This window comes from Poecilia latipinna, unplaced genomic scaffold (genome assembly GCF_001443285.1).
Source record: "Poecilia latipinna isolate Pla-1442-1.1 unplaced genomic scaffold, P_latipinna-1.0 Scaffold54, whole genome shotgun sequence".
NCBI classification, from domain to species: Eukaryota; Metazoa; Chordata; class Actinopteri; order Cyprinodontiformes; family Poeciliidae; genus Poecilia; species Poecilia latipinna.
The window spans coordinates 1421072-1434113 of NW_015112670.1; the positions used below are offsets into that span (position 1 = coordinate 1421072).

General features: G+C 41.9%; 1 protein-coding gene across 1 annotated transcript in view; it reads right to left on the minus strand.

Moving 5' to 3' along the window:
* Window positions 1-970: 970 nt before the first annotated feature.
* LOC106960632 (putative uncharacterized protein DDB_G0268364) overlaps window positions 971-13042 on the minus strand; it is a 35040-nt gene continuing 22968 nt past the window's right edge. Inside the window, exons 3-9 of the mRNA XM_015053826.1 lie at window positions 10211-10562; window positions 8943-9209; window positions 6671-6958; window positions 6238-6351; window positions 6071-6132; window positions 4038-5921; window positions 971-2988 (exon numbers count right to left, since the gene is read on the minus strand). Coding sequence (XP_014909312.1) covers window positions 2959-2988; window positions 4038-5921; window positions 6071-6132; window positions 6238-6351; window positions 6671-6958; window positions 8943-9209; window positions 10211-10436 — 2871 coding nt within the window. The 5' untranslated portion in view covers window positions 10437-10562 and the 3' untranslated portion in view covers window positions 971-2958. The remainder of the gene's footprint in view (window positions 2989-4037; window positions 5922-6070; window positions 6133-6237; window positions 6352-6670; window positions 6959-8942; window positions 9210-10210; window positions 10563-13042) is intronic.

Genomic DNA, 13042 nt, shown 5'->3' on the forward strand with positions numbered 1-13042 from the left:
GCTTCAAAAAAAAAAGGGGGTTTTGGGCCGGCCTCTTTTTTTCCTTGTTTAGGGGAATTTTTTTTTTTTTTTTTTTTTTTGTGCAGAAAATGAAAAGAATATCATGTTTGGCAGGTTGAATTCCCATTGGAAAGAGCTAAATGAAATATTTTTGCAAGTGCAAATCTCTTGTGAATAGGAGAGATGAGAGAATCCACTGTGATGACAGTAATTCCTTGAAATCCATAGCACCTATATGGAGACACCAGTAACAAAAGTCTTTATTAAAAACAGATATCTCGAAAACCCAAAGCAATGTACAAACCCCCCACAGAAAGTAACAAAAAAATAAAGCACCTGTCACATTACAAACTGTATGATCTGGTTATGAGCCTCATTTATGAGGCTCATCGTACATTATAAGGCAGTGATTAAGTGAATACTTTGCATATCAGTGATGTTTCTTTAAAATTAAGATATTAACGTCCTTTGGGCTAAATTTTACTTTCAATCTTTTGCAAAGCCAGCGAAAAATTATTTTTAAAAAAATACAAGAAACCTTTGGCCTTGTGTTTTTTGGTCTTCTGATCTGTAAATACAGTAGGGGTAAAACATTTTTTAAAGTAGGGAAAATGTAGTAATCATGAGCAGCCACCATCTTACCTGCATTGAAAAGCTCAGCCAGCTCAATAACACATCTTATCCATCAGCACTATTTTATAAACTTCTACATTATCTTCACTATGTAAATAGCAGAAGGTATTTACATTGTTGCATGTCAGTCTGCAGTCTGTTAATAATTCTCTATTTAACACTGGTGTTACAAAACCATGCGATATTAAAATCCATCCAATTACATTTTTATCATGCAGCTTCTCTGGCCAAATACAGAGTTGGTGTAAATAAGCACATAGTTTTTTGGGGAGGTTTTTGTAAACAGTCATCTTGCATTAGGTTTTGTTCCTGATCCAGCCATGAGGTATTTAGGAAAATGATTTTTTTTTCTGAACAGTTACAACCGAATAATCCATTAAAATTTGTGCCATGTTTATGCTTGGAAGCCCAGTAGATCCATAGTGCAGTAAAACAGAACGTTAAATGCCATTAGTATTATAGGGTCCACATAAGTATTGTGCATGCCCCACATAACTCACTCATCAGTGGTGTTTACAATATCGCAACAAACATTTGTTTGACTACGACACATTTAGCCAAAATTGTGGTTTCTGCAGGATACCATTTTGTTTCTGCAGACATATTTAGCTCATGTGGCTTAGTTTGCTGAAGTGATTAGCTTGTGATAGCATTTTTACTCTACCTTACTTCTTCTTGAAAACTCTATAAGTGGGAAAAATATAGAAAAACGTGTTCTTCAGCTTTATAAACCTGCTTTGAATGTCGAAATATTGAAGAACTAGTATTTCAGCTGCTTTCCCCAGGACAGACACTGACAGGAAGCAGCAGCTAATACAGTCTCTCTTCCACTGTGACTCTCATTGCTAACAGTAGAAATGTTTTGTAGAGGCAACCCAGAGTTGTTAGATCATTAAAATAATGTGCATGGCATACACCACAGTTTTGCAAGCTTTGAACACACATATGAGGCTGGTTTTAAAAATATGTCAAAAAACATAGCCATACAGCTTCCTAGGGATTTTAATTCACACCTTGGATCTAATAGAGAATTACTAACACAAAGGTGATGAAAGTGAGCATAGCATTCATTTAAGATCCTCTTTAATTTGTGGTCTACTGTGATTAGCTGTGTGATTGAGTCTCTTCTGAGAACTAATGCCAGTCTGAGACAATTCAGACAGCCGTCAACAGCAGGTAAAATACTGACTGCTCCTGACTACTTGAGAGAGCTCACTTCCTCAATAGCAAAACAACACATTTGAGTACTTTCTGCAAATAAACTGGAGCTGCAGCTTTTAGACATGCACACCGCAGTGTACAGGTGGTATTATTCCAAATTGTCAATCCACAAAGACACCATTTAGCTTAGAAAACATAGCCATTATAAATCAATAAATACATAAACAGTAAAAGAAAAATATGTGCATGACCCAGTAAAATGACAACTCTGCTTTTTCAGCAGAAACGCATGACAGTTTCAGGTCTTTGTGCTGACCTCATTCATGGTTCAGTGCGATTATTTTACGAGCCATTTAAGTCACATAAAAGCATTTAATTAATAAGCGCCCATCCGTTCACGGGATCCCCCTTCTTGTGAACCTGAGCGTTATTTCCGAGCACCAGTGAGGCGAATCCTCTTAATTGAGAAGTGTCAGAAGAGGCATCCGCCAACAGAAGGCACAAAATAAATAGCTCGGTGTGAGTCAAGACCACCCCTACTGCTAATTTCTTCTTTCATAACTGTCACCACCACCGGCAGCCGAGTCCATCTTGCACCGGGGTCCCTTTTCCATTTACCGCCTGTCACTGCTAGCTCAGGTGTTCACAGATATTCATGCAAGTGCTTCTCGTGCAATTTATCACAGGTGTGTTGTTTAGTTGTGTTGATGAATGGATGGTGGGATGTGAACATGGTCAGAAGCCATTGATCATTAAACTTTTCTTTGAGCAGGCTCTGGGCAAATTTTGATATACGAGCAGCAAGTTGGGAGTCAAAACAGAAACAAAACATCCGGGTCCGTGGAACAGTGGGCTACCCTGTTAGTGCTGCTTTTTAGTTAGAACTTAAGCATTGTTCAGATAATCTGATTTCGTAAATTCTCAAAGGTTGAATATTTCTTTTAAAGGAAATACTGAAAGCTTAATATCCCCATGGGTGATGTGTTCACTCCTTCTGCAGGAAATCTGAGTTTGCACCGACTTTCAGAGAATGACAGCCTTTTTGGAAAGCAGACTCTGCGGAGTCGGTCCTGCTTGGCGGAATATTAGATCACGTCTGTCAGCTGTTTGTTTGTGACAGCGCATGCGGGATAGCTGTAGAGCCTCGTCTCCTGACATCTGTCATCATCTTGGTCTTCCTCTGTGGGCTTGTTGCTGGAAAGACACAACAAGGCCCTCATTGGCAACATGTCATGCAGAGGAGGCAGCAGTCACACAGCTACTATGATAAACTAGTCTCACAAACACAAAGGAGTAAGGACAGTTTTTTAGGTGTGAAGACGATAGTGAAAAGACATACAGGGCCTTGCAAAAGTATTCATACTGTATTCTACAGTATTTTTGTACATTTTGTCACATTACAACCAAACATTTCAGTGTTTTATTGAGCAGTGCATAAATAAGAGAAAAAAAAAATCATGTTTCTTGTCAAGATGTTTTACAAATAAAATTCTGAAAAGTGTAGTGCCACCTTTAATACCTGTAATTTTTTTTTTCAGAAAAAAATAAATAAATAAATAAACATAAAAGAAACATAGTGAGAGACTGCACAAGATGAAACTGGGGAAGAGATTCAGCTCCCAGCAGATTAGATCAAAGCATACTCATATGTTGAAAGGGTCTAGTCAAAGTCCAGATCTAAATATTATTGAAAATCAGTGGCAAGAACATTTTGTTCACACATAGATGATCTCAGTCATATCTGACAGACCATCTGTTTGTATGAACAAAAGTTATTTTGCAAAGGAGAACGGGAAAAATGTTTTGTCTGTTAATGTACAAATCTGGCTGAGACATAGCCCAAACGGGTACATGCCAAACCTTTCATTTGTAAAATATTAACAATATCACAAGTTTTTGTTCATAATTTACAACTATAGCTGCATTGTGTTGATCTACTGCAAAACATACATATACAATAAACTGAAGTTTGTGATTAGAATGTGACAAAATTGACATGTAAAAGATTTATACTTTTGCAAAGCACTGCAAGCTTACAGATGATTTCATATATGCAGAAAAAGATAAACAGAATAGAGAAAAACACAAACGGCTGGGAAGAATGAAAATGAGCTAATAATACCTCACAAACACAGCAAGCATTTGCTATAGGTTCACATCTGAGAGAGGACCACATGCTGGAGAAAATAATACGATCATTAACCACATGGCATCTGCTGCCTGCCATCTTTATGGATACTCACCTGCCACGCAGCGACATTGGCGGGGCGCCTGTGGTTGTGAGCGTGCACATGGCCGTGCCGGTGTGCGCCTGCCTGCGCGTGGCCAGGATGATGGTGATGGTTGCGAGGCATCGTGGTGGTGTGGCGAGGCGCACCGTGCTGCCGCTGAGCTGCTGGCACGTTCTGTCTGAGGGGCTGTGGAACCCTTGTTGGGGATTTGTGTTGGGTGTGTGTCTTGGGAAGGGCTTGAAACTGTGCCAGAGGGATAGGAGGAGGTGGAGGTGGCTGTTGACCTCCAGCAGCAGGAGCTTGAGTCTGCCGTGTGCCAGAGTGGATCAGGGCAGCCTGAGTTTGCTCTCTCCGATTTTTAAATACTTGAGCCCTCTCACTGTGGGCTCTCACTGCAGCCTGGGTTAGGTTACTGGGATTGTGCTGGGCAGGAGGCACTGGGACTGGATCGGCGTCCCCCTGATGCGGCTGGATGGCACCAGGCGTGACGGGCTGTGTCTGACCTCGCCGTGTTTGGGCTGGTGCAGCTATGTTTTGTTGTGCTGTGTGGGGCTGCTGAAGGTGATTAGGATCAGCCAAAGCTCTCGTATCTGTGCCCTGCGGTGGAGCAAGTCCCTGTTGCGCGGCGGGTCCTCGCAACACAGCAGCGTGGCCTGCAGAGGCCTGCTGGCTCATAAGAGGCGATGCCTGGGGGTTATTGCTGTGAGTAGTTTCCTGCCTGAGGGCAGTCTGGCTACCTCTGATGTCTCGCGGAGACCTTTCCCTGTCTGCACGGGGGTTTCTCTGTGTGTGGTGTGAGCGCTCGGGGAGCGTAACATTATTAGCATTTGGAGGACGATCAGCAGCATGATAGGTCTGTGTCCGACTGTCCTCTGAGGGGGGATCGCGCCTCGGAGGAGTTCTACGCCGCGTATCGGCTTGGCTCTGAGGCGGCAGTCTGTTTAGTGTCCGTCCCTCTCGTATGGGAGGATGGACGGTGTACTCTGCACTGTAATCTGAATCAGCTTCAGGTTGCATTTGTGCTCTTTGGGGCGTCCCGCTGGGGTACGCTGGTGTTCCTCTGAGAAGGTCCCATGGGGTCTGTCTCTGCCTGGACCTCGGTGTTGACTCGTGCTGTCTTGACTCTCTGTCTGGTCTTCTATGAGGCTCTGGCTCCTGCTGATAGGTCTGTGTGTTTTCATTTCGTTGGGAAGTCAGATTGTTATTAAAATGTGTGTATCCAGTTGGAATAAGTCCAGCTTCATCTTGAAAAGTCGGATTAACATGACCATTTAGTCTGTGGTTACTTGGATATGATCGTCCTCCTTGTGTTGCAGCATCTAACCGCCTCGTGTCTCTGAAGTTGTTTTGCGTTTGTGGAACACCATTAAAGCCTTGATTACTTGGAGGAGAAGAACTTTCTTGCAGAGCCTGTTGGCCATTGCCTGGATAGGAGTTGAGGTTGACATTAATAGTGGGTATGTGAGCATTGTTGTTTGGATTATTAGAGTTTGGCAGTGCATTGAGGCTGACTTGAACTGCTGGAGGCTGATTGCCACCCTGCCCAGGTATAGCCTGAATCAGAACGTTTGGATTTTGCTGTTGCTGCTGCTGCTGCATGTTCGAAGCCGTGTTTACATTCTGAGAATCCATGTGTGTGAAAGCTGGATTGTCAAAGCCATCGTTTGGGTATGAGGTAAGATTTTGAGGAAGTTGATTTGTGCGAGTGCGGCTATTATTTTGCTGAACGTCAAAGTCACGCTGCCTGTTCAGAGTCTGCGCCTGTGGGCTTGCCTGGGTTTCAAGGTTGTTGGTGATTAAGCGCTCAGGTTGGCTTGCTTGCCTGTTCGTCTGATGGAGCGGAGGCTGGAGACCTTGGTCCAAATTCCATACACCATTAATTTGAGGATCTGGAGGCTTGAAGTGAGCAGGTGATAAATGAGGGCATGGAAGAGAGAGCAAAAGAAAGATAGGGTCTATTTGTGAAGGGGCCTTCAGCGGCATCGTCACGACAGAGTAAAGACAAAATCAATAGTGAATCATGTGTAAACTTTGTGGTGGCTTACAAGAGGTCTTTGAATTGGATCCGTCTTCGGAGCAAACACAGCATTTCTTTGTCGTTCCCGTACTGTAATAACAAAAGAATAAATTGACATCTCAGGGCAAGAAAATTACTGTCACATTAGAAATGAGCATAAAAAAATTTACGACGCCTGTTTGACCACAGACTTACCTCTTCTCCTTCGCACAAAAACAACAAGGAACAAAATAAGAAGCACAATGATTAGGAGGCCCAGGAAAGCACCGATCACAATCCCTGCAACTTCCCCTCCATCAAAACAAACATCTGAAACAGAGAGAAGGGAGTCGTAGAGGGTAAATTAATAAAAGTAATGATTCTAGAGCTCAGACAGACAAGAGAGAAGATGGAAGGAGGAAAGAACAAAGGGATGAGGAAGTAACTACAGGAAGGAAGTGACAATAGAAAAGACCCAAAAGGAAAGGAGAGAGCTGAGTCACTGAACAACTTTGACCACAATCTCACTAGATCAATCTCCCAGGATGCTCCCTGTCCCTCTCCTGTCGCGAAGACGGATACAGCAGCAACTCCTAAAACCAACTGAGACCATCATCGGTCACAGAGGCAAGCATTCACCATGACTCACCCACAACTGCCAAGTTGTAGCTCTGCGTCGACGTGCCCCTGGTGACGCTGTTTGTGGCCGTGCACGCGTACCGGCCGCTCTCATTAGTCGAGAAGGTCTGGAGACTGAGCACCCCGCTGTCTTGCGCCCCAGATGAGACGGGCTGTCCATCACTTTCCCATGAGAACGTGGCAGGGGGCAGAGAGCTAGACGTGCAGGTGAGACGCACCACCTGGCCCACCAACACGTCCCCTCCACCGACGCATTGTTTTGGGGAGTCGACAGTCAGGACGGGGGTGTCGGGTCCATCTGGCCGGTTATGATCACAAAACATGTATTACCAAACATGACATAATTCAAAGACCACGTGACATTTTAAAAAGTGGCGATTGACAAATGATATGTTCTACTGAAGGGGGAATTACTGTGTAAGTTAAGGCCTTTAGTTACCTCATTAGTCTGAACCACTGCAGTTAACCCTCTTTGATCTTTTTCAGCTAATGAGCGAGAGATGGGCGCTCTGTGTTTTGTTTCAGAATTTAAAAACTGTATTTTCTGTGGGATTTAAGGTGAACATTTCCATAAAAAAAAAAATAAATAAAAAATTTCGCATTGCTTAAGGAAAGGAACCAAGACAGAAGACGCTATTTGGGTTTTTTTTGTTGCTAAAAACAGTCAGTTGCTATGCGTGTTGTGTGTTCAAAAATTTTTCAAATCCTGTCATGTTTTCCACTGTCTGACATGCCTCAGATTCATCTTAAAAGAAAAGTATTTTTCATTATAAGTCTGTGAGCAGCTGGCCACAATTTCAAGACGAAAACAGGTGTTTAAATCTTTCTGAAGGCGTTCACTTCCTTTTGTTTCAGATCTCCCAGAGATACTTCAACTTGATGTGTAGTCTACAAACTGAGCATAACAAATACATTTTGCACAATGCAGGGTGAATGGTAGCCATGAAGTAGGTCGAACCAACAGCAGGACCAGAGTATGTCAAAATATGTTACAAAAGTCACATCTATCTAGCAAAAAGAACTATTTTTTTATTACTAAAACATGTATTAGACAAGCCTGTTATCAGTAAGGCTGGGAGCTTATTTTCTTAAAGAATATTTTACAAAAAAAAAAACAATTTGCATGTTTACATTTCTCATGTTTTCATTTGGTGAATTCAGCAATGGCCTACATGGTAGCACACTTTAAACCTTTTCCACTCTTTATCACAACAGAACCACAAACTTTAACACATTATCTCGGGATCTTATGTGATAGAAAGTGGTGCATTGTGAAATGAAATGAAATTGAAAAATATATAAAATCATATAAAATCCATAAAAAAATACTTTGCTCTAAATCATCGCATTTAACTTTATGTTTATGGTTGTTTTTGTGATGGAAGGTGAACTTCAAGTCTGAAGCTACATGTAGCCGCTAACAGGCTTTCCTCCAGGACTGAACTGCACTTAGCTACAAGAAATTATGTTTTATTGGTGCATGTACTATTATGAGCAATGCTCAATTCCCACTGCATGTACCACCTTGCATGTAAAAGGTTCATTGTGGTTGACCAAACCACCTTCTTCCACACTGTGTGTTTAATTCACGTAAAACAACCTAAAGCAGAACTTCAATCAGAATCCACAGATGACATGAGATCTGCCTTGATGTCGAATGTGTTTCTATCTAAGGAGTCACCAACCAGGTAAAGGACATTTTTCACAATTTCGCTGTTAAATTATAGACTGACCAATTGCTTAAAAAAATAAAACAAGAAATGAATTGAGGTTGAAAATTATCATTAGTTGCACTTGAAGATTTATAAGCTATAATCAGGCAGCAGGAAAGCAAAAGGCTCAGTGATCAGTTAAATCACATATTTTTGCTGCAACCAATTCCTCTCAAGGATTTTTTTTTTAATTTTTTTGTGCACCACATGGTAAAATAAAGACACTCAATTTTTATTTGCCTTTCATCTACCAGACCCGAAATGTTTTGAGCCTTTTCCCTTTTTTTTCTATTAGTTAAAGGGACCGTTTTTCTGATCTAAAAGGACAATGATGCATTGCATAAGAATGGCAGTGAGATATTCTGCTGCAAGAGCATCGTATCAGAATTAATGATGTGATCAGGACAAAGCCAGAAGCAACACTGTGAGCTTCTGGAAGGATGTCTTGTGCAATCCGGGCGTAATTCAGCACGCAGCGTGCAGTGCAATGTGGATAGGGAGATAAGCCTCTGCCATTTGTTGTGGTCACAGCAGATTAGCCGCCTCTTGTCTTGGTCAGTGTAAACTCACAGTAGACAGTGAGGCTCTTTGTGGAAGTCTGGGCGCTGACATTGTTGCTGGCGGTGCAAGAGTACTCCCCGGCATCATCACGTCTGGCTGGGTTGATTACTAAAAAGCCACCGGAGATGGTGATTCTGGAATCGGGTGTGATGGCCGTGCTATCTTTCTTCCACTGGGCCGTAACTTCAGTCCCACCGGTCCACGTGCAACTCAGAGACACGTTTTTCTGCTCCACTGCCGCTGAAGGGACAGTCAGACTTACCCCAGCTACCGGGTCTGCAAACAGAACACAAACATTTTACCTAAGAGCTCAACAAAACAGAACAGTAAATGCAGATTTGCAGCCTGAGAGCACACTACAAAAGTTGGAGCTATGGAACAACAGGGAGCAGTTTGCCATTTCTGCAGAGGATAATTTGTTGTAATCAAAGCAAGAAAGGGCTGAGAAGGGACAGCATTTAGCTAGAAGCACAGATGGTGAATAAGAGGGCAAACGATGCGGGTGGTAGCCAAGATGCCTCCTGGCAGTCTGCCTAAGTTAAATAATTGGACGGGGACAAGAGGGGGCGTATGGATAGAGGACGGAGCACCGAGAGTAGAGGAACCGCGGCAGCAACAGCAAACAAACAAAAACATTAGAGGCACTACTAAACAGCCCTAATTACTTTCTCGGAGCATCCGCATAAGTGTGACTCAGCAGGAGCATTTCATATTTCAGGATTTAAGCAGCCTCTGATTCCAAAGAGCATCAAGTGAGCAAGCAGGATGTTCAGAGTCCGAATCAAGGACAGGTTTGGAAAAACGTGACCTTTCAGCAAAAACAGACCAGTGCTTCAGATAATGCGGTCACCCGTCCATCCTAGTATTGCTGAGAGGGGAGTGCGAGACTGTGCGTCACCCTTCCAGTGTGCGGTGGAAACAAAGAGACACTCAGCTGTTCAGGCTCCATTACAGTACTGAATATAAATGAATGCAAATACATATCTACTGTCTCTATGTGCAGCACTGCTTTTAGATGATATTAGGCATCTAAGAGCATGGGTTCTGCATATCAAATGGGTTCTAATTGGCATAAAGCCTGTAGCTACTCGCTTCCTCCTCTCCTCCTTTTTCATTACTCTTACCTGACTGTCTGTGGGTCACTAATTTCATTATACTTCCCAGATTAATTCACACCCTCTCAAAGTCTCCATATTCTTTCTTTGCTCCCTCATACACTTTCTCACATACACCACCCCTTCTTTACTTGTGTTCAGACCCACTTCTTCATTTCTTACCAAACACCTTCAGCTCCACCGATTGGGAGTTTTTCACCAGGCCTGTGGAAGAGGTGGGCACCACCTCCACTGTGTAGAAACCTGCATCGTTCAGCTGAGCCGCTCCGATTTGAAGTTGGGTGGCACTGATGGAGAGTCTGCCTCGGAACTGAGGTACGCTGTTGTCAGAAGTGCCAGATTGGGTCCACAAAGCCAGAGTGTCTCCGGTTTGGTACGCCCATGACATGGAGAAGACAGCAGCGTCAACCTTCACTGTGAACACGATCTGACTGCCTGTTTGGACCTGCACCAGAGCTGGGATGAAGTTGATTGGCACCGGGTTCTGTGCCAGGACTTTGGCAGAAAGGAGAACTAAAAGAAAAATAAAGGAGTATTATTAAAAAAAAAAAAACTATGCAAAGTACAAAAGATGTGGCATCGACTTTTTTGGGGGTAAATAATAAAACCACCACCAGGTGGAGCTACATCAGAAGTCTTACTGTATGGCGTAGAAACTGATGGATACATAAAGGTTACTCAGCCTTTAAAAGGACCTATTAAAAGGTACCAAAGCCCGTCTTTTGCATGATTTGAGAGACATATAAACCGTTTCACCATTAAAGTTCTATTTGTAACAACAAATACTTAAATTCCTAGAGTTATCAACATAAAAATCAATAATACATTTTTAAACAAATCCTCCAGTTGCATTTAATTTAACAATAACTGCCTAAGGTACCTATAACTTTGGAAGTGGTCTGTTAGACGAGCAAAATTGATACCTTATTCAGTGGGGATTATTTCTCCTACTGAACATCTAAATGATAGGTTTTAAAGAATACTGACTGATTATCCTTCTGAAATGACAAAATAATGCTTTTAAAGCTTTTTACTCATCTTCACAAGCAGTAGGTCTGGCTCCATTTGAGGTATAAATAAAATGTCATCATAACACTCCTGTGGTTTTAAAGTCCTTTCAATGAAATGCAGGAGAAAGTGTCACATCCTCCAGAGTTTTCTCTGGCTGTTTGAGGCGTGATGCAGGAACACAGGAAACACAGCATGCTTTATTTACTAAGCTGTCAAAAAACTAGCAGCTGACTGCAGAGTAGCTACAATGCTAATTAACCATCTAATACCAGCGTGGTGGCCTGTGTCTTTAGTCTTTAAAAGGAGAAGAGCAAAAAGGTAAACATAAAGGTAATTTTATTGACATAGCACATTTTCAGAAACGAGGCAATACGAAGTGCTTTACAGGAATTAAAAGGAAATACAAACAAAATAACAAACCAAAGGAAAGAGCAAAAGAAGAAAAAGCTAATAATGTTGATCCAAAGTAAATAAACTAGATACTCCTAATGAGGGTTGATAGATAAGTATAAGTAAATATCCTCTGGTCTAATTCCTTTTCTGGTTTGAAAGAATAGGAGTCTAAAAAGTAGTTGCTAAGTTAAGATATAGATATAAAAAGGTAAGCTACTACTGAAGTGTTTATATTTTTATTACATCTATTCCTCAAAATCAAATAGCAAATAGATACTACAGAAAACATAACTGTATTAAGATGGTGTGCAGAAACAGGAATATGGTTGCTTTTCTGTTTTAACCTGTCATTCACAGGTTGTCATTCAAACTCCAGTCCTCAAGGGCCGCTGTCCTGCAGTGTTTAGATGTGCCACAGGTAAAAAACAGTGGAATGAAATGGCTTAATTACCTCCTCCCTGTGTAGATCGGTTCTCCTGAGCTTTGATAATTACCTAATTATTCTTTTCAGGTGTGGTGCAGCAGAGGCACATCTAAAAGTTGCAGGACAGCGGCCCTTGAAGACTGGAGTTTGACACCCCTGTCACGTGAGGACCCAAATTTGGGTCCTCACGTGAATGACAGGTTAAATAAAAGCAATAAGAGTATGCTTTAAATTTTGGGTTAAGTATTGCATAAAAATATATTTTTACATTTCTAATACAGCTTGAATGTATCTTTTTACTATGCTGAAGAGTCACAGTTTGGGTTGTGAAAGCTTTAGACCAGGGGTGTCAAACTCAATTTCACCGAGGGCCACTTCAGCATATTGGCCCCCCTCAACGGGCCACATTGACGGTACAAATCAGGAGTGCATCCCTGCTAAAACACACCCCAGACAAAAGGTTGACTTCCCTCATTCAGTTCTGTAGAGGCTTATAATGAGTCAATGGTCCAGGTGTGTTAGAGAAGGAATGCATCTAAAGCTGCAGATAGTAGCTCTGGGAAACTAGACTTGGGCAGCCCTAGCATAAATGTATCAAAATACAATGTTAAAAATAAATTAAGCACCACCTCATATTGTTAAATAACTGATTTTATGTATTGAAGTTTTAAATATTGCATTTGAGTTTCCATGGCCTATAAAATACTGGGGGTCCACATGTGGCCCCTGAGCCTTGAGTTTGACACATGTGCATTACGCCATTGAACTGCCAATTGGTAATTGAAGTAAAGTATCGTCGATTTCAAAGAAGTCTACATTGAAGTCGATTGGCAAATGAACCATCATGAAAGAGGAAGGCTCTTGTTGTCTCACTGCACCCCAAGAGATGCATTAAGCACAAAAACCATTTCTGTCTGGTTTTGAACCAGAGACCTTTTGCATGTAAAGCAAACGTGATAACCACTACGCTACAGTAACTAAACTTCTCAGCTTTGTTTCAGTTTGAAGTTCCAAAGTTGATTATGTGAAATGCAACAAAAGTTTCAACTGAGGCTTTCACTCAGATGCCTGGATTCAGAAGTACAGACCATGACACCACAGAACCCTTGTTGACCTTTAGTAAACACCTGTGATGAATAGAACATAGAAAGCACTTTTATCAAATC